The 24,910-nt window shown below is 46.1% G+C and overlaps 2 protein-coding genes and 1 long non-coding RNA gene across 9 annotated transcripts in view; 1 reads left to right on the top strand and 2 right to left on the bottom strand.

Moving 5' to 3' along the window:
- Positions 1–1,276: 1,276 nt before the first annotated feature.
- LOC123577960 lies at positions 1,277–4,134 on the bottom strand. Its single transcript, XR_006702171.1, has 2 exons — positions 3,590–4,134; positions 1,277–1,472 (listed from the first exon to the last, which is right to left on the bottom strand). It is a non-coding gene; the product is annotated as an uncharacterized LOC123577960 (long non-coding RNA).
- Positions 4,135–4,221: 87 nt separating this feature from the next.
- Positions 4,222–11,443, top strand: ZNF132 (zinc finger protein 132). Of its 3 annotated transcripts, none has more exons than XM_045440206.1 (3): positions 4,222–4,901; positions 7,213–7,381; positions 8,974–11,443. In XM_045440206.1, exons 1-3 carry the CDS (start codon positions 4,803–4,805, stop codon positions 10,902–10,904), a joined length of 2,199 nt encoding a protein of 732 aa, XP_045296162.1. In that variant the 5' UTR covers positions 4,222–4,802; the 3' UTR covers positions 10,905–11,443. The 3 variants fall into 3 exon arrangements, with proteins under 3 accessions (XP_045296162.1, XP_045296163.1, XP_045296164.1); XM_045440207.1 differs by having other exon boundaries at positions 4,544–5,078; XM_045440208.1 differs by lacking the exon at positions 7,213–7,381 and having other exon boundaries at positions 4,544–4,901.
- A 1,564-nt stretch (positions 11,444–13,007) lies between these two features.
- Positions 13,008–24,910, bottom strand: part of ZNF584 (zinc finger protein 584) — a 36,269-nt gene continuing 24,366 nt past the window's right edge. For 3 of the 5 annotated variants that reach the window (XR_006702120.1, XR_006702121.1, XR_006702122.1), the window contains 3 exons: positions 23,804–23,941; positions 16,385–16,420; positions 14,224–14,344 (listed from right to left, as the gene is read on the bottom strand). The gene's annotated coding sequence lies outside the window, so the exon portion shown is untranslated. Of the gene's footprint in view, positions 13,259–14,223; positions 14,345–16,384; positions 16,421–23,803; positions 23,942–24,910 lie in introns of those variants that run through there. The other 2 variants (XR_006702118.1, XR_006702119.1) reach the window with 2 other exon arrangements.

Below are 24,910 nucleotides of genomic sequence, written 5' to 3' on the forward strand. Positions count from 1 at the left end.
TTATCTCCGCAGGTAGAAGTTCTGGGGCGCCAGGCGGATCAGTCGGTTGAACAGCCGACTCTTGATTTCAGCTCAGGTCATGATCTCATGGTTGTGGGTTCGAGCCCCACATCAGGCTCTGTGCTCACAGCGCAGAGTCTGCTTTGGATCCTCTGTCTCCCTCTCTCTCTGCCCCTCCCCCCTCTCAGAAATAAATAAGCGTTAAAAAATTAAAAAAAAAATAACTTCTATACAAGGTACAACTTGTGGCTGAAGGCTATTTGCATACGGTATTTTTCAGGTGTTAATTCTTTTATATTGAATGAAGTTTTTAAAACATCATTTAAAAGAAAATGTTAAAAAAAAGGGGGGGGGGCGGGGGCAGCTGAAGACTTTACTAAATTCACTGCTCCTAAAATGGCTTTTCACTAGTGAAGGTTTTGTGCTGGTTGGTGGGCGGGAGCTGTGGCTGAGTCTCCCATACCAGCTGTACACACAGGAGCTTTCTCCAGTGTGAATATTTCTATGCAGGACCCAGCCGGAGCTGCTTTGCTCTCCTACTCACTACACTCACAGTGCAGTAACTTGCTGCTGCAAAACTTGACTAAATCTGGGCCAGGAGGCTATCCAACACCAGCTGCACTCCTTATGCCTTTCTCCAGTGGGGACTGTGTGAAAGAGGCTCGATTTTCCTGAGAGCTTTCAGGTGGTTACTGCATTTGTACAACTGTTCTCTGGCATGAATCTTTTGGTGCTAACAAGAATAGAGCTCTGAACGCAGACGCCCACATTCTCGGCACTTGACTCCTTTGGTGCAAGGGGAAATGCAAAAGTTTGCTCAAGGCTGGGCCATACTCCCTGCCTTAATGAGTGTTTTCTAAGGGGCAAACATTCTCATTCTCAAAAGGAATAGAGCTCTGGCTGGAGGCTTTCTCACATTACAACAATCATGACATTTGAAGACATGAGTGTACTTCTGCTCTCTCAGAATGGAGACAAAGGTGAAGGCCTTCCCATCTTCCCAATGTACTTGGGATTTTTTTCCCATTCTGAAAATTAAAAAAACATTTTTTTTAATGTTTTACTTATTTTTGAGAGAGAGACAGAGTGCGAGTAGGAGCGGGGCAGAAAAAGAGGGAGACACAGAATCTGAAGCAGGCTCCAGGCTCTGAGCTGTCAGCACAGAGCCTGACGTAGGGGCTTGAACCCATGAACCGCGAGATCATGACCTGAGCTGTAGTCGGCCGCTCCGTCGACTGAGCCACCAAGGCGCCCCCCCCATTCTGGTATTTTTTACTGATTGAACACCTCTCCATATGCCATGTGTTTACTGGGTGTGTCTTCAGTGTCAGTTCTCTGTGAGTTCTGCAAAAGGGCCTCAGTGTCTGGTGACAGGCAGGTGCTATGCAGTGAGGGTGGTCCAGCCACTGACGTTATATCCACCTTCCTTAGAGGAAGCAAGCAGTCCCATGAAGAGATAAATTTTCTTTTTCCTTAAAAAAATTTTTGAGGGAGAGAGAGAGAGAGAGAGAATATCTCAAGCAGGCTCCACACTCAGCATGGACCCAGATGGGGGCTTGATCCCACGACCCCGGGATCATGACCTGGGTTGAAATCAAGAGTTGGACATTCAACCGACTGAGCTGCCCAGGCACCCTTTCAAGAACTACTTAAGGATACGTATCAGCTCAGAACACGTTAAGGGGAGGCCAATGGTGGAGGATCTGACCATAAAAGGGGAGAAGGCGAAAGGCTGAGAGGAAAAGGATACAGAGGGGTCAGCCAGGAAATAGGAGTCAAGGGAAAGTAGAAAGAAGTTCCAGAATGACAGAAGAGAGGCGTGGCTACTCACTTTGGCACCAGGGTAAGAGAGGGCACAGGCCAGGTGCCAGGTGAGAGACGAGCCCGCTGCCACAGGCCCTCCCCTGCCAGTCTTGCACTGACCCGGACTGGTCCTCCATGGGCCTCTCTGGTCACGGACTGATTCAAGGTGCCCTGTTCAGGTCCCCCGGCCATGTTCACCTTGGGCGACCACACTGATGGTCGTGCAGGCAGCCATTCTTATGGGGGGTCAAGTGGCTTGTGAGAGGCCAGCCCCAGGTCTGTCATGATTCACCCATGACAGACTGAGGTGGATAAGGATCACTTACGCATCTGGAGAAGTGAACCTCACAGAATGAACAACCAGGAAAGATCTCAGGGGACAGGCGCACTGTCCCCACAATCAGTGATCATGTCTGTGTCTACGTGCCATCGCAGGGACTGACAAGGGGCAGCTGGCAGAAAACCTGCTGGAATGAGGAAGTGTGACCGAGGAGAAAGAAAAGCAACACGCCTCGACTGGGTCACTCGGCCAGATAATAACCAAGCTGGATGTGATCTGCCACGCAGGTTGTGACGCTTTTGACCCTGGACCTAAAAGATACCGGAGGTGTTTATACGGCAGTCTGGGAGAAGACGTATCAAGACATGGGCCAGCACCAGGACCAGCCGCATATCCCATGGGGAACACAGTGGCCTAACCTGGTGGGGACAGCACCATGTCATCGTAGTAGCCCTACTGTGTCTCATGAAGGAGCCCCTCTTTCTGAAAGCAGTATGTGACCTTCTTAAAAGTCAGTGGGCCTTGCTGTAGCAGGCCAGGGAGCAGACGGATGCAACCTAAGCACTGGGCATGGGACCTGGGACCCCAGTCTCTGTCCTGCGGCCACCTCCCTTTATGTCTCCCAACCTTGTCCCCTGACATGCCTGCTTACCCTCTCGTATCTGAAAGGGTGGGCCCTCCTCCTGGATGTGCCCTCTCCCCGGATCCATTGGTCTTTGGACAGGGCTTCTCCTTTTCTGCACCCATCTCCTCCACCCGGCCACTGGTCCTTATCCCGGACACCCCACACTCACCTCAGGGCCACTTATCTGCAACCACAACCTAAGACTCTCCTTCCAAAATGCCATTCTCAGGCCCTTCCTTGGTCCAGGCCACCAGTGAACTCAGCGAACTGCAACCTGGAGATCGGAGGCCAAACCAAAACTCCCTCTGTGTCCATGGCACGTAGAAGTCCACGTCTACAAAATCCAACTGCTAATCTTCCCCAAAATATCCTCCTCTTGCCAAACTCCCATCTCCACGTACAACATCTCATTCTTCCTAAACACTCGGGACGGTCTGTTATCCACCGCTTACGTTCACTCATCACATGTAGCAGGAAATCCCATTAACTTCATCTTGAAAATCTAACCGAAATCTGATCACTTCTCTCACCTCTCCTACTTCTACCCTGGACAGGCCATCATCATAACTGTCTGGAAGAATATTGCAGCAGCATCCTCACAACCCCTGGCCACAACCCCTCTCCCACCGGTGCGTTCACTCAGTATGTTTACTTGGTATTCATTGGGATACTTTCAAAATCCTAAATCCAGACAATGGATATCCGCTTCTATTCAAAAATTTCTACGACTCCCAGCACATTCAGCCAATGCATAGAGGCAGGACTCCTCTCTTCATGCAGTGGAAGAATGAGAATTTTCCTGAATGTTCTCAGGTCAGTCTCACCTCCGAATCTTTGCACATGCAGATCCCTCTGTCTGTACCCTCTACATCTTAACATACCGAATTCTGGGATGAAGACTCCCCACCTGCGAACGCTCCATCATCCAGAACATCGAGGCCTGTAGCTCCGTCGGGGACTCAGGACACTGGGACTCCGAGTCAGGTCGGGTGGAAGAATCCTTCAGCCGTGACTAGTTGATCGGCTCACTCGTCACGCCCGTAGTCCAGCCACAAGCTGGTCACGACCTCGGAACGCGTGGCTTTGAGCCTCCGTCCCCCGCTCTGTAAAGCAGACACAACGCCAAGGGCGACGACTCCCGGGCGGGCTCCAAAGGAGGTCCTTGCATTCATCCCCGCGCGGTCGCCCCCGCTACTGCTAAGGATATCCGGGCCTGGGTAGTCAGGACATTCTCTGGGGTCAAGGGGTGCACAGGGCACGGAGACGGAATCTCCCCGACTCCCGAATCTTCCCCGCACCCGTTCCCGCAGGCCCGGTGAGCCTCCCGGCACCATCCACAGCCAGACAACGTGGTTCCTCCCCCAACACCGATAAAACGGCAAGCTGCCAGAGAAACAACCGAACACCAGAAGCCACCACGCGCTGGCGCGGCGGTTCCGGAAACGCCTCTCCCCTAGGCTATCATTGGCCAGAGCCCAGACCGCGGCCTCGGAAACGCCCCTCGCCCAGGTTCTCCCTGGGAAGCTCTGAGAAGACGCTTGATGAGAGGCTTTCTGGGGAATGTAGTTCGCGACGCGTGAGCAGTGACGCGACACGCGCGTGTGTGTCCGTGTGTGTGTGTGTGTGTGTCCTGATCACCCAGGCAACGACCCGGAGGCACAGCTACTGGTTGTAGGAACTAGCGTGGCTGCGAGCGGCGGGCCCAGAGCATTTGCCCGCTCAGAGTCTGGGCGTTTCTGCGCTAGCAGCAGAGGACGGGGCGGGACTTCCGTCGTCGCCATTGCACTCTTCGCCGCGCAGTTGGTGGGCTGGTTGGCAGTCGGCTGCTGGGACCAGAGATGGGCATAGGGAAGTCCCAGGACTGTCACCGCACCACTGCGTGCACTTTTACCCCTCGGCTAATGGTTCCTCCTTCCTGAGCCTTGGTTTCCCCAGATGTAGAACGGAGGTAATGTACTCCGCCCTTAGCCCCACGGTCCCCGGAGACAGCTCCCAGGTCCTTGGGCGCATTTTATACGGGGGAAGACTTACTAAAACCCTGAGTGCGACCGTCAGCACGCGGTCACCCCGGGCAGTGGGGGCGTAGGGTTTTGGATGACCCCGCAGTGCTTGTCACTGTCGCTGCCTTGCACGGCCCCGCCCACTCCACAGGCTCTGACCAGGCCAGCGACCTCGCTGATGGACCCCGGGCAGGTGAGTGGAGGGTGCCCCAGTTCTTCGCCCGCTGGTATCCCTGCCCTCCCGATCCTGGAGCCCCTGTACAAGAGAATGATGGTGTCCTGACTCTTCGCCTACACTTGAGTCTGGAGCCCAGGGTCACTCTTCCTAGCATCCTGAATCCAGGCTGGACGTTATATGGATGGGTTCACTGTAAGTTAGCAACCTCCTCAGGAGCTGCCCTGGTGTAATCTGAAACCGACCCCAGAGGTGGAGGGTAGGGAGAGAGTGAAGAAAGAGGCACGTCACTCCAGACTGGTTGGTGCAGGTTTAATAAGCAAGGACAGGTACATAGGAAGCTTGCCTTGGGCAGCCACAAGAGTAGATCTCCACACCAGGCCAACAAATCTTAAAAGTTTATATGGAGACTTTAACTTGGTTCAGTCAAGTCTACCATCCAGATGGTGTCAGTGTCAGATCACAATCTCAAGGCTATATCCCTGGGGGAATTTCTGGGAGTGGGGAAGAATACACATTCCAAGGACAGGAGATGATGACAAGCCTCCCATTGCCCAGGTCCAGGTCATGGGTCAACTGGCAGTCACATCCTCTTGATGACTCCCCCCCCCACCCCCAACGTTCATATTTCTGGAATCCTATGGGATAAGGTCTGGAAGGGTATCCCAGGCACAGGGACCAGCATGTGCAAATTTCTTGAAGGTGAGTATAAGGTGGAAGTGTTCAAGGAACTGCAGGTCTGCATTTCATCTGGTGAACATAGAAAGCATGGGGACAGGTATCGGCCTGGAACGGCAGGCTGAGGAGCTGGGTCTCTATTCTGAGCATGGTGAATCCCGGAAAGTTTAGAGCAGAGGAGGGAGGTGATCTGATTCGGATCTTAATAGGCTCCCTCTGGATGGCCAGGAGAGAACAGAGTTCTCTCTGGAGGTGAAGTTGGAGGCAGGAAGACCACTGAGTCTTCCATTGAGTGGCTGCAACAGTTCAAGTGTGTGCTTTGGTGGCTGGACCAAAGGTAGAAGTAGGAGAAATTGTTGGCTCCTGAATCTCCCTTTTAAGTAGGGTGGACTAGATTTCCTGCTGTGAGGCAGTGAGATATCAGGGTTGACCCAGACAGGTTTGTCAGGTGTGGAAGTTGGCATGAGGAGTAGATTTCAGAGGGAAGATGAAGCGCTAGGTTTTAGCCGTATTGTATTTGAGGTGTCCTGTAGACTGCCAAATGGAAGTGCCAAGTATGCTTTATGCCAGGTCCAGGCTGGAGACATCCAAGGGAGACTTGTGTGTTGACATTATGTGTGGCTGGGAGTTGACCAAAATGGTGACCAAGCCTCTACCTAGAGACTAGACCTGGGATGAAAAAAATGAAGCATGAAAGTAACAGAGGTAGGATGACAGTGGGGTCTGAGATGAGACTGGTTTACCTCTCTACAGCTCACCAGGTTTTTGTGGCCATCCTCCTTGGGGTCTGGGGTTTTTTTCAGGGTGGAGGAGTAATCAGGGGCAGAAAGGGTCAGTCTAAACTAAGAGTCCCCAAGCCTAGGGTCTGGGATTTGTCTATCTGTGAAAACAGCTATGACTGCTGAAGGGAAAGCATGTAGAGGGTGAAGGTGGAAGGGAGCAGGGGTGTTTAAGATCTATTCATGGTTCTGGGGAGCTGAAGGCTGAAGCAACAAGGCAAAGTGGGGAGGCATTAACCAGAAGTGATGATCGTCTCTGGCAGTGGCGGTTTTTGGAGATGTGGGGCAAGCCAGGCTTAGTATTGAATCCTGGTTGCCCATTTTATGTTGGGTATGCCATGTGCACAGTGGGATATAGGAACCAGGGATATGCCGGTGGTGTGGACAGGAAGGGAGGGTGGGGGCTGGGGAGTGGGTGTCCAAAGAGTGACATGTACAAGGTAAGGGAATGTGAACCAATGGGCCCCGGGCCCTGGCACTAGAGGCTTACGGGAGGAAAGAGAGTCCAAATTTTCTTATACTTGGGAGGTGTGATCTGGGGGACACAAAGGAGCTTGTTTAGTGTGAAGAGTGGGTTCCTGGCTAGCACAGAGCACAGACAGCATCTGTATCAGCTTTTTGTTCCTCTAGATTGGATTGGATTGGCCTGGCTACAGTAACTAGTGAGACTACAAGGATAAAGGGACATCTGTGGTGACAGGGCCTCTTATCTCCTCTGAGGTGGGGGCCTGAGGAGGAGGAGGAGCTGTGGGTGGGTGAGGGAAGGATGGACCGAGGGAGTCACAAGAAGAGAAGATGGTAGATGTAGCAGAACTCTGAGTCATAGGTCAAGGAACTGGATGTGTCCATTTGACTTTTTGTTTGCTTTTCAGCCCATTTGTTGGCCTTCTAGCTTAGCTGTTTCATCATTGCAAAGCCCAGTGACCTTTGAAGATGTGGCTGTGTACTTTTCCAAGGAGGAGTGGGGGCTTCTTGATGCAGGCCAGAGGGACCTGTACCACAGTGTTATGCTGGAGAACTTTGAGCTCATGACCTCACTTGGTAAGGCCTTTCTGCCCTGCCCCAGCATGGTGACCAGCTTCTTCCCTTTTACCTTCTTCCCATAGAGAGTTTTCCGTTCATCCCAAAGTTGGACCATTGGCACTGGTTCTTCCCAGGTTTCCTGTTATAGATGCTGTGGATGCTAGGACTGGGCTGTGTGCATCCTCCTTGTATTTCTCTGAGCAGCCTCATAAATAGTCCTAATAGCTGTTGCCCAGGGGCCTTGTGGGAACAGAGGTTGGGGATCAGGGACATATGGTGTGCCTGATGGATCCCACTAAGCTAGACCAATTTCTGGCTCGGTGACCCACTATGGGGCCATGCCCAGAATCTGTCCCTTCCCCCATGGGACTTTTTTTTTTTTTTTTTTTCAACTTTTTAAATTTATTTTTGGGACAGAGAGAGACAGAGCATGAACGGGGGAGGGGCAGAGAGAGAGGGAGACACAGAATCGGAAACAGGCTCCAGGCTCTGAGCCATCAGCCCAGAGCCCGACGCGGGGCTCGAACTCACGGACCGCCAGATCGTGACCTGGCTGAAGTCGGACGCTTAACCGACTGCGCCACCCAGGCGCCCCGGGACTTTTTTTTTTAAACTTTGTTGAGCTCTACCATAAAATTCATACTTCAGAATGTATAATTCAGTGGTTTTTAGGTATTTGCAGAGTTGTATAAATATCACCATAATCTAGCATTTTTATCACCTAAAGAGAAATTGTACCCATTAACAGTCATTCCCCATCTTCCCTCATCTCTTCTTCCTCAGCCTTTGGCAATTGCTAATATACTTTATGACTGTATAGATTTGCTTATTTAAACATTTCATATAAATGGAGTCACACAGTATATGTTTCTCTGTGAATGGCTTTCAGTTAGTGTAATGTTTGTAAGGTTAATCCACGTTGTAGCATTTACCAGTACTTCCTTCTTTTTTATGGCCAAATAAGATTCCATTGTGTAGATATACAACGGTTTGTTTATTCATTCATCAGTTGATGAGCATTTGTCTTGTTTCCCCTTTTTGGCTGTTTTGAAAAATGTTGCTATGAACATTCATGTACAAGTTTTTACGTAAGTATGTTTTCATTTCTCTTGGGTAGATACATAGTGGAATTGCCAAGGTGTTTTCCAAATTGGCGGCACCATTTTATATTCCCACTGCAGTGTATGAGTGTTCCAATTTTTCTACTTCCTTATCAACACTTGCTATTGTCTGTTTTCTTATAGATAGCCTAGTTGGTGTGAAATGGTATCTCACTGTAGTTTTGGTTTGCATTTCTCTAATAACTAATGATGTTGAGCAACTTTTCATGTGCTTGTTGGCCATTTGTTTATGTGTATGTATATATACATATCTCCTTTTAAGAAATGTCTATTCAAGTCCTTTGCCATTTCCTCTAGTAAGGCCTCCTTTATTCTGTAGCTTGGCTATCCCTGTCCTACACAGTGGGCCCTGCACTCTTCTTCTGGCCCCCTTGACCTGTCACCATCCCTTGGACCCATTGCCGTATATGTCCAGCCACACATTTCTAATGAAATCACCCTTTCCACCAAGTGGAGCACTCAGGTTACCAGAAATTTCTCTGCTTTTAGGTTGTTGGCATGGAGTGGAAGATGAGGGGGCTCATTCCAAGCAGAATGCTTCTATACAAGGGATGTTACAGGTCAGGATCCCCACTGCAAATCCTTCCACGCAGAAGGCTGACACCTGTGATATGTGTGGCCCATTCTCGAAAGACATTTTGCACCTGGATGAACATCAAAGAACATATCCTGAGAGTACCCTCTATACATGTGGAGCGTGTGGAAGAGAGTTTTGGTTCAGTGTGAACCTTCACCAGCACCAGGAGGAGCACAGTAGAGAAAAGCCCTTCAGATGGGACAAGGACAGGGACTCATTTGTGGAACGCTCTATGGTCCATCTGTCAGAGAAGCCTTTCACTTGTGGGGAAGATGGTGAGGATGCCTTGGACAGCCATGACCTCTTCCAGCATCCAGCCATCGAGAGCAGTGGGAAGCCATATAGAAGCACAGAGTGCAGGAAGGCCTTTTCACACAGTTCTAATCTTGAGCAGCTCTTAGAAGTCCATTCCAGCCAGGAGCTCTTCAAGTGCAACGACTGTGGAAAAGTCTTTCAGAAGAGCTCCACTCTCCTCAACCACCTGAGAATTCATTCTGAAGAGACACTGTTTAGATGCCCAACAGTTGAAAATTCCTTAGAGGAGAAATCAACCCTTGTTAATCACCAAAAATGTCATAATGAAGAGACATGTCATGTATGTAAAGAGTGTGAGAAGACCTTCAGTCACCCTTCTAAACTGAGGAAGCACCAGAAATTTCACACTGGAGTAAAACATTATAAGTGCAATGATTGTGGGAAAACCTTCAGCCACAAACTCACACTTGTTCATCACCAGCGAATTCATACAGGAGAAAGACCTTATGAGTGCAGTGAATGTGGGAAAGCCTTTAATAACAGGTCACACCTCACTCGACATGAGAAAGTTCACACTGGAGAAAGGCCTTTTGAGTGCAGCAAATGTGGAAGAGCCTTCAGCCAAAGCTCTAATTTCCTTCGGCACCAGAAAGTTCACACCCAAGTAAGACCATATGAGTGCAATCAATGTGGTAAAGCCTTCAGCCGTAGCTCTGCTCTCATTCAACACTGGAGAGTTCACACTGGAGAAAGGCCTTATGAGTGCAGCGAGTGTGGAAGAGCTTTTAATAATAACTCCAACCTTGCTCAGCACCAGAAAGTTCACACTGGAGAACGGCCTTTTGAGTGCAGTGAATGTGGAAGAGACTTCAGCCAGAGCTCCCACCTCCTTCGACATCAGAAAGTTCACACTGGAGAACGGCCTTTTGAGTGCAGTGAATGTGGAAAAGCCTTCAGCAATAGCTCCACTCTCATTCAGCACCAGAAAGTACATACCGGGCAAAGGCCTTATGAATGCAGTGAATGTAGAAAGGCCTTCAGTCGCAGCTCCAGCCTGATTCAGCACTGGAGAATTCACACCGGCGAAAGGCCTTATGAGTGCAGTGAATGTGGGAAAGCCTTTGCTCACAGTTCCAGTCTCATTGAGCACTGGAGAGTTCACACAAGAGAAAGGCCTTATGAGTGCAGTGAATGTGGGAAATTCTTTAGCCAGAACTCCATTCTCATTAAACATCAGAAAGTTCACACTGGAGAAAGGCCTTATCAGTGCAGCGAATGTGGGAAGTTCTTTAGCCGAAAGTCCAGCCTTATTTACCACTGGAGAGTTCACACTGGAGAAAGGCCTTATGAGTGCAGTGAGTGCGGGAGAGCCTTCAGCAATAATTCTCACCTGGTTCGTCACCAGAGAGTTCACACACGGGAAAGGCCCTATGAGTGCAGCCAATGTGGGAAAGCCTTTAGTGAACGATCCACACTTGTTCGACACCAGATAGTACACACCAGAGAAAGGACTTATGAGTGTGGCCACTGTGGAAAAATTTTTAGCCGTCTTTGCAATCTCGCTCAGCATAAAAGGATTCATACCTGAGTGGAGTCTTATGGAAATGGTCCTTCTGAGAAGATTTTCAGCCAAGTCAAACTTGGAGCAGAATACCCACAGAGAAGTTACCTACATGTACCACTAATTTGGAGAAGTCTTCAAAAGCTACCCTGGCCTTTCTCAGCAGCCCAGAGCTGAGCTCTCTCCCCTATGGAGCACAAATCCCTTTTGAACCTGCCTGGATCCAAATATTTGCAACGGTCATCTACATATGCATGGAAAAAACAGCTCCCTGTGCCTCCTTTCCACTTTCCTGGAGGAAAACAGACTTATCATGGGCCCATTGGAATGGCTTAATTCCCACTGCCTCTGAGAGGGTTAGGAAATGAACTGACCCCAGGCTGGTAGAGGGGCCTTGAGGGATGTCCAGTTTGGGCTTCTCAGGAAGACGCACATTCCTCATGGATGTTGTCATGTCTGCATGTAATCCCAATGATGTGTCCACTGAGCCCACACATTACCCTTCCCTGGAACCATTTACCCTCGTCTTCTCTGTCCAGCATGATAATAAAGACCTCATTGATCAACCCAGCTTAATCTTGGGGGTTGGGGTGGAGTAGGTTGAAAAAAGAAGCAGGTAGAGTGGGGGAAGGCTGATACAGGGCACCCGACAACATCTACCTCAGGGTATAAAAGGAACATAGGGAATTGCTGTATGATCTTTTATGGCCCACTTCGCATTGCATTTGAAGGACTGGGAAAAACTGAAGGGCTCATAAAGTAAACATAGTGGCCTGTGTTTCAGAGATACCTGAAGGCCCAGAGCTCACCCTGAAGAAGGAGGATGTTAGTCTGCAACATTAGAGTGGTCTGTTGGATTAGAGGGCAGGTCCCTAGTTCACAGAGAGAACTCTGGGTTCCCCCATGTGAGGAGAAGCTGTCTTCTGGTTCCTAATAAGGAGATATGACCCTGGGAGGCCAGTAGAGGCCTAGTGAATACTGTATCCACCTAGTGGATAGAGAAACACTGGGTGTGAAGTAATAGGGAGTTGGGGAGACTAGGAAACTATAGGCCCATGCCACTGGGGATAAGGAGTAACCACAGTTCTCCATTAACTGTGGCTCTGCAGGTGAGGCAAGTATAACTTAATCTGAAACCCACAGGGGCTATTTGGGAAGCCATCATTAGTACAGAAACACTGGCTGTGGAGAAGACTAGTAAACTAGGGGGAACTTGGCTGTTCTAAAGGTACATCAGAAAATTCCAGGTGACTGGCCAAGCGAGATAAGAGTGCAGAACTACTACCACCTCCTCCTCCTCCTCCTCCTCCTTCTCTTCTTCTTCTTCTTCTTCTTCTTCTTCTTCTTCTTCTTCTTCTTCTTCCTCCTCCTCCTCCTCTTCCTCCTCTTCCTCTTCCTCCTCCTCCTCTTCCTCCTCTTCCTCTTCTTCCTTCTTCTTCCTCCTCTTCCTCTTATTCCTTCTTCCTCCTCTTCCTTCTTCCTCTTCTTCTTCCTCTTCTTCTTCCTCTTCTTCTTCCTTCTTTCTTCTTCCTTCTTTCTTCTTCTTCCTTCTTTCTTCTTCTTCTTCTTCTCATCCCCTCCTCCTCCTCTTCTTCTTCTTCTTTTAATGTTTATTCATTTTTGAGAGAGAGAGCACAAGCCAGGGAGAGGCAGAGAGGGAGCCGCAGAATCTGAAACGAGCTCCAAGCTCTGAGCTGTCAGCACAGAGCCCGACAAGGGGCTCAAACCCACAAACCGTGAGATCATGACCTGAGCCAAAGTTGGGTGCTTAACCAACCAAGCCACCCAGGTGCCCCAAGGGTGCAGAACTTCTTAAGATCCGCAGACCTGTGTAGCACCCATAATGCAAATCCAAATAAGTGTTTTATGAATTCCTATATTCTTCCTGAGCTGTTCACCTCGTGGCTGTCACCACACAAGAACTCTGACATTGAGAGGATACAGCTCATGGTCTGGAGAGTGGTTTATGTGAGTAACCAGAGTTTCTAGAGGATTGCATAGTCATGGCCTTCATTACCCCATTTCAGGTAGCCACCAAGGAAGTCTGTCCTTTTTAAGGGATGGGGAGACAACATGGTTGAATTAATGCGGGTTTCTCAGATGTCTTGGCTTTCCAAGAAGAGCCAGATATGCAGATTTTTATGTGGCTTTTGGTTTTATGTTAGAAGCCATTTGAAAAAACATTTTGGTACAAAAGCAGTTTGACAAAACATGTATGTGGGCTATATACGTTCCCCTGTGTCCCTCCATGAGACCTGGGGGGAGAAAGACCTGGAGTTTTCTGACATGAGAGGCTTCAGCATGCAGTATCCATCCATAGTGCTTGGTGGATGAGAAGGCATTGTTGCTGCCTCCTCTTCGCGGTGACTTTTCCTAAAAGCCTAAAGGAAACAAGGAATGATAGCCACATCAGAGGCAGAACCCAAGACAGGCTTGCAGTCATCAAAATTTGCAGTAGGGCTGCTCAAGTACTCTCCAGCAGAGATGTTTGAGGGAATCCCACTCTGCTCAGACCTTCCTTCCTGGATGTAAGAATTATCTTTAATCAACATGGAGAACTCATGTGAGATCAGAGTTAAAGGCCAACTGAGCCACAAGAGGATCAAGCCTTCCAAGCAAATGGGGTAGGATAGACACTGGTCATCTCAATCCTTTGTACACTGTGTGGATGGCCATGGTTAGATTTCATAAATGGCCCCCAATTCATGGGTGAAGAATTCTTCTGTGGGTGAAGAATCTTCCTTAGAACAGCCTGGTCTCCGACTGGGGCTCAGTACACAGCAGCCAGTCTGTTGGAGAAGGAAGATTTTTGCCAGCGATGCCAGAACACTCCAGGCAAAGGCCTCATGGCCCTAACCTTATAGCTGTTCTGGGTACCAGCCTGTATGGGGCCTAGCAGTTACAGTGCTTTCAGTCCGCTGTCAATCCACCGACACTGCACATTCTGCCCTCACTAGTGATAGCTCTTCTCTGAGCTCTGTCCAGTAGTAGTTCCCTGCATTTGGACCTTTGCCTGTGACCTACCCATGTGGGACACCCTCTACAGTCTTCTCAACCTCTCCCAACTTTTCCTCTCCTCTAAGTCTGCTGTACTTTTCCTCCTCCAATTTGGTGTTAGCTTCTCTCTTCTCTGAAGCCTGAACCTTTGGCCTGATGCCCGCCCTCTGCTACCCTTATGTTTTCTTACATGGTTGTACCCACAGGTGCAAATGTTTCAAACCTCAAGGGTATATTTGTCTTTCTGAAATCATTGATCTTGAAGACTAGTGCTAAACAAGGTGTTCTTATCATTTTAAAGGTCACATGACTTAGCTTGGGCTGCAATAACAAAATACCATAGACCGAGTGGTTTAAACAACAGATATTTATTTTCTTATAGTTCTGGAGGCTGGAAGTCAGAGATCAGAGTGCCAGCATGTTTGGGTTCCGGTGATGACCCTCTCTGTGGCTTGCTTTCTTGCTGTGTCCTCACATGGTGGAGAGAGAGGAGAGTGTGACCTTTCTTCCTCTTCTCACAAAGGCACCAATCCCATTATGGAGCACCACCCTCATGAACTCATCTAAAACTAATTACGTCCCAGGGGCACCTGGGTGGCTCAGAGGCTTAAGGGCCCAACTTCAGCTCAGGTCATGGGCTTAGGTCATGATCTCGTGGTTCGTGGGTTCAAGCCCCACATTGGGCTCTATGCTGACAGCTCAGAGCCTGAAGCCTGCTTTGGATTCTGTGTCTCCTTCTCTCTCTCTGCCCCTCCCCAACTCGAGCTCTGTCTCTCTGTTTCTCTCTCTCTCTCTCTCTCAAGAATAAATAAACATTATGGGGGTGCCTGGGTGGCTCAGTTGGTTGGGCATCCAACTTTAGCTCAGGTCATGATCTCACGGTTTGTGGGTTCAAGCCCTGCATCAGGCTCTGTGCTGACAGCTTGGAGCCTGGAGCCTGCTTTGGATTCTGTGTCTCCCTCTTTCTCTGCCCCTCCTCACTCACACTTCATCTCTCTCTCTCTCCTCCACATATATATAAACTTAAAACAATTTTTTTTAATTAAAATAAATAAAAAACATTAAAAAATAGATAAATAAACCTAATTATGTCCCAGAGCCCTCTTGTCTAGATGCCATCACTGGGATTAGGGCTTAAACATATGAAGTTTGGGGAAATGCAGACATTCAGTCCATAACATCTATGGAAGGAAAGTGACTCTTTATGACCAGTATATGAAGTGCTAAGTCTTCAGGGTCACAGGACACAGTGGCAGTTTTATAGAATAAAACCAGTTGGTGACAGTGGTGAATATTAACACAAGGTGTGCCTGGGTAGCTGAGTCGATTGAGCATCTGACTTCGGTTCAGGTCATGATATCAGGGTTCATGAGTTTGAGCCCCGCATCGGGATCTCTGCTGTCAGTGCAGAGCTCGCTTTGGATCCTTCTCTCCCCCCTCTCTCTGCCCCTCCCCTGCTCTCACTCTCGCACTCTCTCTCAAAAACAAAACAAAACAAACCAAGAATATTAATGTTTATTATTTATTTTTCAGAGACAGAGTGAGAGCAAGAAAAGGGAAGAGAGAGAGGGAGACACAGAATCCGAAGCAGGCTCCAGGCCCAATGCGGGGCTCGAACTCACAGGCTGTGAGATCATGACCTGAGCTGAAGTCAGACACTTAACCGACTGAGCCACCTAGGGATGCCTGCTCCTTCATTTTATGAAGGGAAGGATAATAGCACAAATTACTTTTGTCTGGCATCCTCCACATTTAATAATTTGAAAGCACTTTTATCTACCAAATTGCAGATAAAAGAAAAAGTTAAAATTGACAAAATGAAGATGCCACCTTCTTCATTTTATTATAAAAGTAAAATGTTTCAATGATTTATCAATTTACAAGAAAAAGACTCAATTTTTAGCACAAAATATAGAAAACAGCCTTCACAGATATTTGGCTGCCGGGATTCTAAATATAAATGATTTTGCTGAAGGGCGCCTGGGTGGCTCAGTCGGTTAAGCGTCCGGCTTCTGCTCAGGCCATGATCTCAAGGTCCATGAGTTTGAGCCCTGCGTCAGGTTCTGTGCGGACAGCACAGGCCTGGAGCCTGTTTTGGATTCTGTGTCTCCCTCTTTCTCTGCCCCTCCCCTGCTAATGCTCTGTCTCTCTCTGTCTCAAAAATAAATAAAAACATTTAAAAAATTTTTAAAACACAAATGATCTTGCTGAAAGCAGACAATTTCTAGTAAGTGTTATGAGAAGAATTAAAGAACATAGTGATATATTGGGGTACCCATGGTGTCTTAACCTTTTATGTATCACTTTTCTCACTATAGCAGCTTGAATCCAGCAACTTTCTTCCCCAACTTGAAGGGGAGAAACCTCTCCACTATTTGGACCTCTGTTAGAACGTTAACTACATCTTTGTAAAAGGAGATTTCAAAATGGAGCAAACAAGACTGGCTAAAAGGTCTCTTTTTAAAATAGAGTCAGGTGGTGGGGGGATGTGGGGGGGGGGGGTTACTCACAGAGCTGGATGTCCTGGTGGACCTGATGTGAAATTCCTGTGGAACAACAACACTTTTAAATGGTTTGCTAGGATTATTTACGTATTGAAAGTTTCTAGTTATGCTTTTCTAAAATTAATTAATTAATTATTTTTAATTTATTTAAATCCAAGTTAGTTAACAGTGTAATAATGGTTTAAGGAGCAGAATTTAGTCATTCCTCAGTTACACATAACACCCAGTGCTCATCCCAACAAGTGCCCTCTTTAATGCCCATCGCCCATCTAGCCCATCCCAACCCACCTCTCTACAATTATGCTTTAAAAAAAATACTAAAAATAAAGGTTCAAGCTGCCAAAATACATCACATAATTAATTGATTAAATTAAATTAAACAGGGTCAGGCATAAGGGAGGAGAAACTTATGCACATCCTCACTGGGGAAACCATGAACTTAATTTTTTTTTTTTTTAGTCAGCTGCAAGCTCTCAACCTGGACTTAATTTACTCCTCACCATGACACCTGAATCATCCACATTCTTCACCTCAAAAAAAGCCAATGTGACTTAATAAGTTTCATTCCCTCATTTGCATATTAACTCTACCAATCTCAGTTAACCTAATTTATTTATTTATTTATTTATTTTTTTCAACGTTTATTTATTTTTGGGACAGAGAGAGACAGAGCATGAATGGGGGAGGGGCAGAGAGAGAGGGAGACACAGAATCCGAAACAGGCTCCAGGCTCTGAGCCATCAGCCCAGAGCCCGACGCGGGGCTCGAACTCACGGACCGCGAGATCGTGACCTGGCTGGAGTCGGACGCTTAACCGACTGCGCCACCCAGGCGCCCCTCAGTTAACCTAATTTAAATCCCTGTTTTGCCTAGAGGAACTGAATATTTACTATACTCCTACTTAGCTTTTTGCCTGTATAACTCTACCCCTTCTTTGTCTTCTTTAGGATCCAATTCAAGTTTATACCTGACTCTGTGTCTCCCAAATTGGAATTCTCACTGCCCAAGTATATGCTTATTTTCTTAAATTTTCAGTGAATTTTTGTTGGTTGACATCTTGTACACAACTTTTTTTTTTTTTTTTTTACATTTTTAATTTATTTTTGATAGAGAGAGACAGAGCACAAGTGGGGAGGGGCAGAGAGAGAGGGAGACACAGATCCCAAGCAGGCTCTACACTCCGAGCTGACAGCACAGAGCCTGATGCGGGGCTGGAACTCACAAACCGCGAGATAATGACCTGAGCCGAAATTGGATGTTTAACCGACTGAGCCACCCAGGCGCCTTGAATTTTTTTTTTTTTTTTTTAATGTTTACTTTTGAGAGAGAGCGCGCGAGCAGGAGAAGGGCAGAGAGAAGAGGAGACAGAATCTCAAGCAGGCTCTGTGATGACAGCAGCGAGCCCCATGTGGGGTGAACCATGAGATCATGACCTGAGCTGAAGTCGGACTGACGCTCAACCGACTGAGCCATTAGGCACCGCCCCCCGCCATCCGCCTTTTTAAAGTTTAATTATTTCTTTTGAGAGAGAGAGTGCAGGCAAGTTGGGGAAAGGCAGAGAGAGAGAGAGAGAGAGAGAGAGAGAGAGAGAGAGAGAGAGAGAGAGAGAATCCCAAGTAGGCTCCACACCATCAGCACCATCAGCACCCAGCCCCATGTGGGGCTGGAACTCACAAACCAAACTGTGACATCACAACCTGAGATGAAATCAGGAGTCAGACACTTAACCGACTGAGTCACCCAGGTGCCCCCAGAACTTTTTTAGACTCTTTTGTATAACCTCATTTATTTTTTTCTTGATTGTTCATACTTAAAACAGAAGCCGAAGTTTGCCCAGAAGGCTATCACAGATCATTCATTTTTAGAAAATAAGTCTTGGGGCGCCTGGGTGGCTCAGTTGGTTAAGCGTCCGACTTCGGCTCAGGTCATGATCTCACGGGTCGTGGGCTCGAGCCCCGCGTCGGGCTCTGTGCTGACAGCTCAGAGCCTGGAGCCTGTTTCAGATTCTGTGTCTCCCTCTCTCTCTGCCCACCCCCCCCGCCCCCACTCGTGCTCTGTCTCTGTCTCAAAAATAAATAAACATTAAAAAAAAAAGTCTTTCCCAGAAATTCAGTTCACATTGATGAATTAATTGCCCTCATCGACACCTGCCAGTAGACAAATAACAAGAGAAAAAATAGTAATACTGATAGTATGTATGCTTTGAGGCATGACTTCAGTATGATTTGGAAAATGCTCTACTTATGGACCTCTATTGGAACCCATATGAATAAGAGACCATTACAGAACTTTTGATGCTCTGCTACAACTAAGGAGGTAGCTGTAATAAAAAGTGGACTTTTGCAAAACCGTTTCATGATACTACCTATAATGCAGAGTACCAGCAAAAATGGATTTATTCAGTAATAGCAGAGAATTACGATTGATTAGAGCAAGCTGTGACAAAACTTTATCCAATTCTGGAGATCAAAGGAAAGGAGGCTTTTTTATATAAGAAAGGAGAAGTTAGGAGGGGCTGTTGTAAACCAAAATTCCACTGGGGTAAACTGGGAGCTCAAAGGCGTAGTGTCTTCTCATTGGCTGGATTGTTTTGTTGTGTTTTTTTCTCATTGACTGGATTGTGACTGTCTCTCATGTCTCTCTTAGGCTGGGCTTTTGTCAATGTCAGGAAGGAAATCCTCCTTTCTTCTGCTGGAATGATGAATACTGGTTTCTTCCTGTTGGGTCTGCCATTGATGACCAGTGGTAGGGCATGAGGGTCCTCTTCCTACCTCCCAAGTCCATTTTATAAGGTTCCTTTATAAATGTTCATATTTACCCCTTTTGATCAAGATCTTTCCTTAAAAGCATCACAGATCAAGGATCAGATTTTAGTGGTTTTGTCACTCAGTGCCAGAAAAAGGACCTTTCCTGGTTGTCATGTCCTAAGTTGGAGGGAAAGTGGAAACCAGTTGGAAACCACTTAAGGCCACATTTGAGTTAACATGGAAGGTTAGGAGGGAGAACTCCCAGACACTTCCCATCTATAATATAAATTTACCAAGATCATAAATATTGGAGATCATCTCTTTATTGGGTACATTATTCTTACAAAAGTTTGACCAATGATATACAAAACTTAAAATTATTATACAAAACAGAGGAATTAACGTGATAATTCCAAATTGTATGATAGTTCTAAACCAGGACCTTAGGTCTGAAAGTAGCCAATTGAAATATTTATTGGCACTCTTTCTGACTCAGGGCAGTAAAGCTCTCACTATGGAGGCATACCTGGAGTGTGTATCCTCCTGGAAGTCTCCAATTAAGAGAGGCCATGGAAACAGAAGAGTGAATACTGCAGGAGCACATTGAAAGAACTAACCAAGTGAATTTGGGAAGATACAGTGCAAGTATAAACATGAAGCAATAGTTGATCAACTTTTTGCAAAAGAGCAAAGTTTCAAAGACGTTTTAAAACAGTATCATTATCTCAAAAGAACTGTGTGGAACCAAATGTTATTGATAATACAGCCTATAAACTTTAAATTCAGAAACCATGAATTTCAGTAAGAATCTCTGAATATCGGTTAATAGTTCATATTAAAGAAAGATTTTGTGAAGGGATGCCTGGGTGGCTCAGTCAGTTAAGGATCTGACTTCAGACTTCAGGTCATGATCTTACAGCTCATGAGTCCAAGCCCCACATCAGGCTCTATGCTGCCAGCTCAGGGCCTGCTTGGGATTCTGTCTCCCTCTCTCTCTGCCCCTTGCCCCCTCAAAATAAAAAACTAAACTTAAAAAAAAAAAAAAAAAAAAAAAAAAATATATATATATATATATATATATACACATATATATGTGTGTGTGTGTGTGTGTGTGTGTGTACCTTCAGAAAAAGCAAGAGAAAAATTAATTTGTCACAGGATCACAATGAGGCTGTTTCCAAAAGGCCATAGTCAAAAAAAGAGGTTTCCCCTTTCGTGAGGGCTTGGAAAATGCAGACAGGGGTCCTTTCTTCCCATAAAAGAGAGAGAAGAAGCAACAGTGAGAAAAAATGCATGCAAGATCCAAACATCTTGGGAAAGTTGTCTCATCAGATGTCGTCTGTTTCACTTTGGGAAATCTTTACTGTCAGATTAATAGGTGGTGTGCAGGTCCAGTTGGGTTTGGTTATTTCTTTAGCTCCATCATGTAAATCCAAGAGTCTGTTGCCTGGAGTTTGGTGGCACAAGACTTGGTGTGAAGTTCCTGATAAAGGCCTTTCCAGTGAGGCAGTAGAGTCTTCTGGAGCAGTCTTTTCCTGGTTGGAAGGTGTGATGCTTAAGGTCATTGTCTGCCAGGAGCGCACTGTGAAAAGATGGCTCTACCGAAGCATGGTTACTTTTAATAGAACCAACTAGGCTTTTACAATATTGAAGTATATGTTCTTTGTTCTTTTATCAACTGTGGATCAAAGGAGGCATGGCCAGATGCATTGGCCATCCTGTGACTATCTCAAAGGGTGAGTCTGTGTTCCCAAAGGGGTGGATCTGAGGTTTAGAAGGACTAACAACTATGCTTTCGGCCAAAACATTTGGAAGACCTCTGTAAATTTTGCCAATTGACTCTTTTTTAAAGCATATTTATTCATTTTGAGAGAGAGCATTGTCAGCACTGAGCTCAACACGGGGCTCAACCCACAAATCGTGAGATCATGACCTGAGCTGAAATCAAGTCAGAGGTTTAACCGACTGAGCCACTCAGACTCCCTACCAATTGAGTCTTAACCATGCTGTTAGTGCATTCAGTTAACCCTGAGGATTGAAGATGGTATGCTAATGAAAGTTTTGTAAAACCAGCTAAACAGTGCAGACTTGTCAAAGCACCTGTCCAGTGAAATGGGTTCCCCTCACACTATAGAGTTGGAGAGGGATTTTCCCAGGTAGGGATAATCTCTTCTGAAACAATTTTAGCCATGGTAGAATGACCTGTCTACAAGGGAAAGCTTTGATCCAGTGAGAAAACATACAAACCATGATTAAAATATATTTATATCCACAAGATGGGGAAGCTGTATGAAATCCATTTTTTTAACAGGTTTCCCTGGATTATACTTTGGACAGATGGGATGAGTGAAGTAGGTACTTTGTGAGACCTTATTAATATTTCCCAACCAAAATTGGTTCATGAATGTTGTCATTTTCTCAGGAAACCAATGGTTTGACGCATGTACAGTTGTAAGTAGGGAGAATTTTCGAATTTCTGGTAGAGCTGGATTGTTACTTGCTCCAAACCAAAGTTCTCTATTACTATTGAACCAACAATTATTAGATTTTCAATACTGTTTTTCCTTTGGGTGTCTCTGATCATTCCTCACCACCCAAATTATCACTTGGGATAACATCTCTTTGGACCAAGACAGAGGTTTGGCTACTGGCCTCCTTGCAAGCAGCATTTTTGGTGGAAATATCAGTGAGGCGCTTTCTTTTGGCCTCCAGGGAGTTGAGTCTGGAATGCCTGGAAAGCTTAATAATATCCAGAGCAGCTGGCAAAGGTATTGCATCTAATAAAATTTGGACATAGGAGTCATTTTTAATTTTATCCCCATTGGAAGTAGGGATATATTGTTGTTTCCATAATATTCAAAAGTCATGAGTTACCCCAAAGGAATACTGACCATGGGTATAAATGCTTGCAGTTTTACCCTTGACTAAGGGTACACAAAATACACACACAAAATGAACATAAAAATACACAAAAATAAACTCAAAATGGATGACCTAAACATGAGACAGGAAACCATCAAAACCCTAGAGGAGAAAACAGGCAACAACCTCTTTGACCTCAGCTGCAACAATTTCCTGCTCAACACATCTCCAAAGGCAAGGGAAATGAAAGCAAAAATGAAGTTATTGGGACCTCAAGATAAAAAGCTTCTGCACTGCAAAGGAAACATTCAACAAAATTAAAAGGCAACCGACGGGATGGGAAAAGATATTTGCAGATGACATGTCAGATAAAGGCTTAGTATCCAAAATCTATAAAGAACCTAATCAAACTCAACATCTGAAAACAAATAATCCAGTGAAGAAATGGGCAGAAGACATGAATAGACATTTTTCCAAAGAAGACATCCAGATGGCCGACAGACACTTAAAAAGATGCTCAACATCACTCAGCATCAGGGAAATACAAATCAAAACCACACTGAGATACCACCTCATGCCGGTCAGAGTGGCTAAAATTAACAACTCAGGAAACAACAGATGTTGGCAAGGATGTGGAGAAATGGGAACCCTCTTGCACTGTTGGTGGGAATGCAAACTGGTGCAGCCACTCTGGAAAACAGTGGGGAGGTTCCTCAAAAAACTAAAAATAGAACTACGCAGGGCGCCTGGGTGGCTCAGTCAGTTAAGCATCCGACTTCGGCCCAGGTCATGATCTCCCGGTTCATGAGTTCGAGCCCCACGTCGGGTTCTGTGCTGACAGCTCAGAGCCTGGAGCCTGCTTCAGATTCTGTGTGTCCCTCTCTCTCTGCCCTTCCCCCACTTGTGCGCTCTCTCTCTCTCTCTCTCTCTCTCAAAAATAAATAAAAACATTAATTAAAAAATTAAAAAAAATAGAACTACCCTACGACCCAGCAATAGCACAACTAGGAATTTATCCAAAGAATACAGGAGTGCTGATTCATAGGGGCACATGTACCCCTATGTTTACAGCAACACTTTCAACAATAGCCAAATTATGGAAAGAGCCTAAATGTCCATCAACTGATGAATGGATAAAGAAGATGTGGTTCACATACAACAGAATGCTACTTGGCAATGAGAAAGAATGAAATCCTGCCATTTGCAACAACGTGGATGGAACTGGAGTGTATTATGCTAAGTGAAATGTCACTCAGAGAAAGATAGATATCATATGTTTCCACTCATATGTGGAACTTGAGAAACTTAACAGAAGACCATAGGGAAAGGGAAGGGGAAAAAATAGTTTCAAACAGAGAAGGAGGCAAACCATAAGAGACTTTTAAATACAGAGAACAAACTGAGGGTTGATGGGGAAGGCGGGGGGAAGGGAAAATGGGTGATGGGCATTGAGGAGAGCACTTGTTGGGATGAGCGCTGAGTGTTGTAAGCAATGAATCATGGAATCTACCCCCAAAACTAAGAGCACACTGTGTACACTGTATGTTTGCCAACTTGACAAAAAATTATATTTAAAAAAAAAGACCTAAGTTATCATATAATCTAGAGCAGTATAAGGTGACATGTGCCAGGGATGAGTAAGTTGAAGGCTGGACAAATCCATGACAAATGTCCTAGGTAGAGTCAACAATGTCCATAAAAAAGATAACTCTCTGATGGAAGTCCTCAGGCCATCCCTCGTCGGAGATGGGCGCCCGGACAGGAAGGGTCAGGTCCTGTGGGACATGGGCAACCAGGGGGCTGGATCTGCCGTTACCTTTGGGAATGTTACTTTGCTGCATGGAGACGAGACGGGGACGAACCTCCGAATGTGGTGGCGTCCATGAAGGCTGACATTACATACAGCAGATCCAGTTCCCTTCTAGGTCTCAGACTCCAGGGCCGCCAGTGCAAACTATGGGGAAATGGAAATATGAAAATTAATCATCAGTACTGACAGAGTGACAGATACAGAGATCAGCGGAACAAAACAAAGAACCAAGTGAACCCACACATAAAGGCCCAAGTGATTTTTGACAAAGATGCAAAAGAACTTAAATGGAGGAAGAATATGCCTTTTAACAAATAAATGGTAATGGAGCAAATGGACGCCCACAGGTGAAATATAAGTAAATATACAAAAATTAAACCTTACCTAAATTTCACACCTTGTAAGAAAACTCACTCAAAAGGAATCATAGATTTAAATATAAAACAAAACTATAACATTTTAAGGAGAAAATTGGGGGGACTTAGGATCAAGTGAAACGTTCTTAGACTTGACCTTAAAAGCACAATTCATAAAAGGAAAAAATGACAAATTGGACCTCATCTAAGTCATTTTTCTTAAAATGAGAAAATTCCAGGGGTGCCTGGGTGGCTCAGTCAGTTAAGCATCTGACTCTTGATTTCAGCTTAGGTCATGATCTCACGGTTCGTGGGTTCGAGTCTTGCATCGGGCTGCACTGGCAGCGTGAAGCCCGCTCAGGATTCTTGCTTTCCCCCCTCTTTGTCCCTCCCCCACCCCCAAATAAATAAATAAACATTTTTTAAAAATGAGAAAGCTACAGAGGTGAGCAGATTAGTGGCTGCTGGGGGTTAAACATGAGGGGGTTGTTATAAAGGAGTAGAATGAGGGAAGTTGTCGTGGTATTTCAGCAGTTCCATATCTTGATTGAGGTGATGTTACATGAAGTTACACGTGATAGAATTGTATAGAACCACACACACGTATCTGTGTGCATATATAAACTGGTGGAATTTGAATAAGCTCTGTGGATTGCAAAAAAGTAGAATCATTAAATATTAGATTAAAAACAAAGTCACAGGGGAGCCTGGGTGGCTCAGACGGTTAAGCACTGGACTTTGGCTCAGGTCATGATCT

This window comes from Leopardus geoffroyi, chromosome E2 (genome assembly GCF_018350155.1).
Source record: "Leopardus geoffroyi isolate Oge1 chromosome E2, O.geoffroyi_Oge1_pat1.0, whole genome shotgun sequence".
Taxonomy (NCBI): Eukaryota; Metazoa; Chordata; class Mammalia; order Carnivora; family Felidae; genus Leopardus; species Leopardus geoffroyi.

Bases quoted from the DNA above. Each gene is read 5' to 3' on its own strand.
- ZNF132 (XM_045440206.1), top strand. From the start codon at position 4,803: ATGACCCCGCAGTGCTTGTCACTGTCGCTGCCTTGCACGGCCCCGCCC. The intron at 4,902-7,212 runs GTGAGTGGAGGG...TTTGCTTTTCAG, and splicing joins CGCTGATGGACCCCGGGCAG to CCCATTTGTTGGCCTTCTAG. The intron at 7,382-8,973 runs GTAAGGCCTTTC...CTCTGCTTTTAG, and splicing joins TGAGCTCATGACCTCACTTG to GTTGTTGGCATGGAGTGGAA.